Consider the following 1753-nt stretch of genomic DNA (forward strand, 5'->3'; position numbering starts at 1 on the left):
AGCACCACAGCAAACCACAGCACATACCCAAGGCGCACAGAGCTGCGCTCGGTAGTGAAGTGAAAGCACGTTATAAAAATAAAACTACTGAATAATAATAATAATAATAATAATAATAATAATAATAATAATAATAATAATAATAATAATAATAATAATTTTTGCCACAAGGGTAGCTTGGGGGAGGGGGTTAAGTCGTCTCCAGTGCATAACTGGTACTTAATTTATCAACCCTGAAAGGATGAAAGGTAAAGTCGACCTCGGCAGAATTTGAACTCAGAACATAATGGGCAAAATATTGCTAAGCATTTTGCCTGTCATGATAATAGCAATAATAATAATAATGGTTACTTCAATTCAGTTTTTCAATTCCCTGTCTTTTTTCCTCAGTTTATTACCCTGACATTGGATTACTAAATTAATACGCAATAAAAATCATTGTTCATGAAGACTGAATGCTCACATTGTCTGTCACAAGGTTTCAGATTTTCATGGGAAGAGTAAAATTACTCAAATTAACCCCAGTACATGTATGGCAGTTATTTTATCTAACCCCTGACAAAGAGAAAAGAACTTAACAACAACAACAGGAATGAGAACACAAGACGCAGAAGGATGCTTCAAATTTTGGTGCCAGGCCAGCAATTTTAAGGGAGGGACAAGTCAATAACATTAGCACCAGTGTTCAACCGGTACTTATTTTATCAGCTCTATAAAGATGAAAGGTAAAATTGCCCTTGGTGGAATTTGAACCTAGAACATAAAGAGTCAAATGAAATACTATTGAGCGTTTAGATAGATATAACTAAATACCACGGCACATTTATCTCCTTGCTCTAAAACAACTCATTTCTGTCATTCACTTTTTTTAAACTCTTAAATTCCAAACATAAAAATAATGTTTTCTTAAAATTATTTTCATTTTCAAACATACCAAATAATAAATGTTTAATTTAACAATTAACAGTCTGTCTTTGTGTTATTTTGAATGGTTAATATGTGTCTTTCATGCTTTAATTGTTATTTTAAAATCATTTTCCAAATATTTCCAATGTAAATATTTAGCAACAAAAATAAAAATAAACAAAATGATCGTCGGCAAACTGTCAGTTAAGCTGAATAATTTGACAGTTGTAATGAGAACAAAACAGAATCTCTTACCTTTAGAGAAAATGGTAACAAATGAGCAGGATAACAGGATAAGGAACCCTCTTACTACAGAGTATGGCATCTCTCTTCTGGTTCTTACAGTTGTAGTCTTCTCAATAAGTCTTAAAAGTCCTATGTCAATCTCACCTAAAGTGCTGGCTTTATATATACACCAATGATGTGCCAATCATCAGCTTTCCCCCAGTCAAGGTGGAATCTCTTTCTTTCTCCCTTTCCTTCTCTCTCTTCATCCTTTCTCTCTCTATCTCTTTGTCATTCTTGTCTCCCCCCACCTCTCTCTCTCTCGCTTGCTCCTTTTACTCCCTGTTCTCCACCACATACACAGGGATCTTGCTGCAGAGTCCATGGCACTAACAAGTACAGCCAAATTAGTCTAGCCTTGGTGTATCCATAGCGACACTTATGTGACCAAAATACCATTTATTCTGAAGCTATTACAAGAAAGTCAACACTAACTGTCACACTTTGCAGACCCTTTCTCAAGGAGTTTCATTTAGATTTTAACTATTTTAACTCTGTAAATAATAGCATTATGAAATAATCACAAACATTTTAGCTAGCTATATACATACATACATACATA

The 1753-nt window shown here is 34.1% G+C and overlaps 1 protein-coding gene across 1 annotated transcript in view; it reads right to left on the reverse strand.

Annotated features, from left to right (window-relative positions):
- LOC106878805 (uncharacterized) overlaps nucleotides 1-1347 on the reverse strand; it is a 43505-nt gene extending 42158 nt beyond the window's left edge. Inside the window, exon 1 of the mRNA XM_014928149.2 lies at nucleotides 1162-1347. Coding sequence (XP_014783635.2) covers nucleotides 1162-1231 — 70 coding nt within the window. The 5' untranslated portion in view covers nucleotides 1232-1347. The remainder of the gene's footprint in view (nucleotides 1-1161) is intronic.
- Between the last annotated feature and the right edge of the window lie 406 nt (nucleotides 1348-1753).

Source organism: Octopus bimaculoides, chromosome 4, assembly GCF_001194135.2.
Source record: "Octopus bimaculoides isolate UCB-OBI-ISO-001 chromosome 4, ASM119413v2, whole genome shotgun sequence".
Taxonomy (NCBI): Eukaryota; Metazoa; Mollusca; class Cephalopoda; order Octopoda; family Octopodidae; genus Octopus; species Octopus bimaculoides.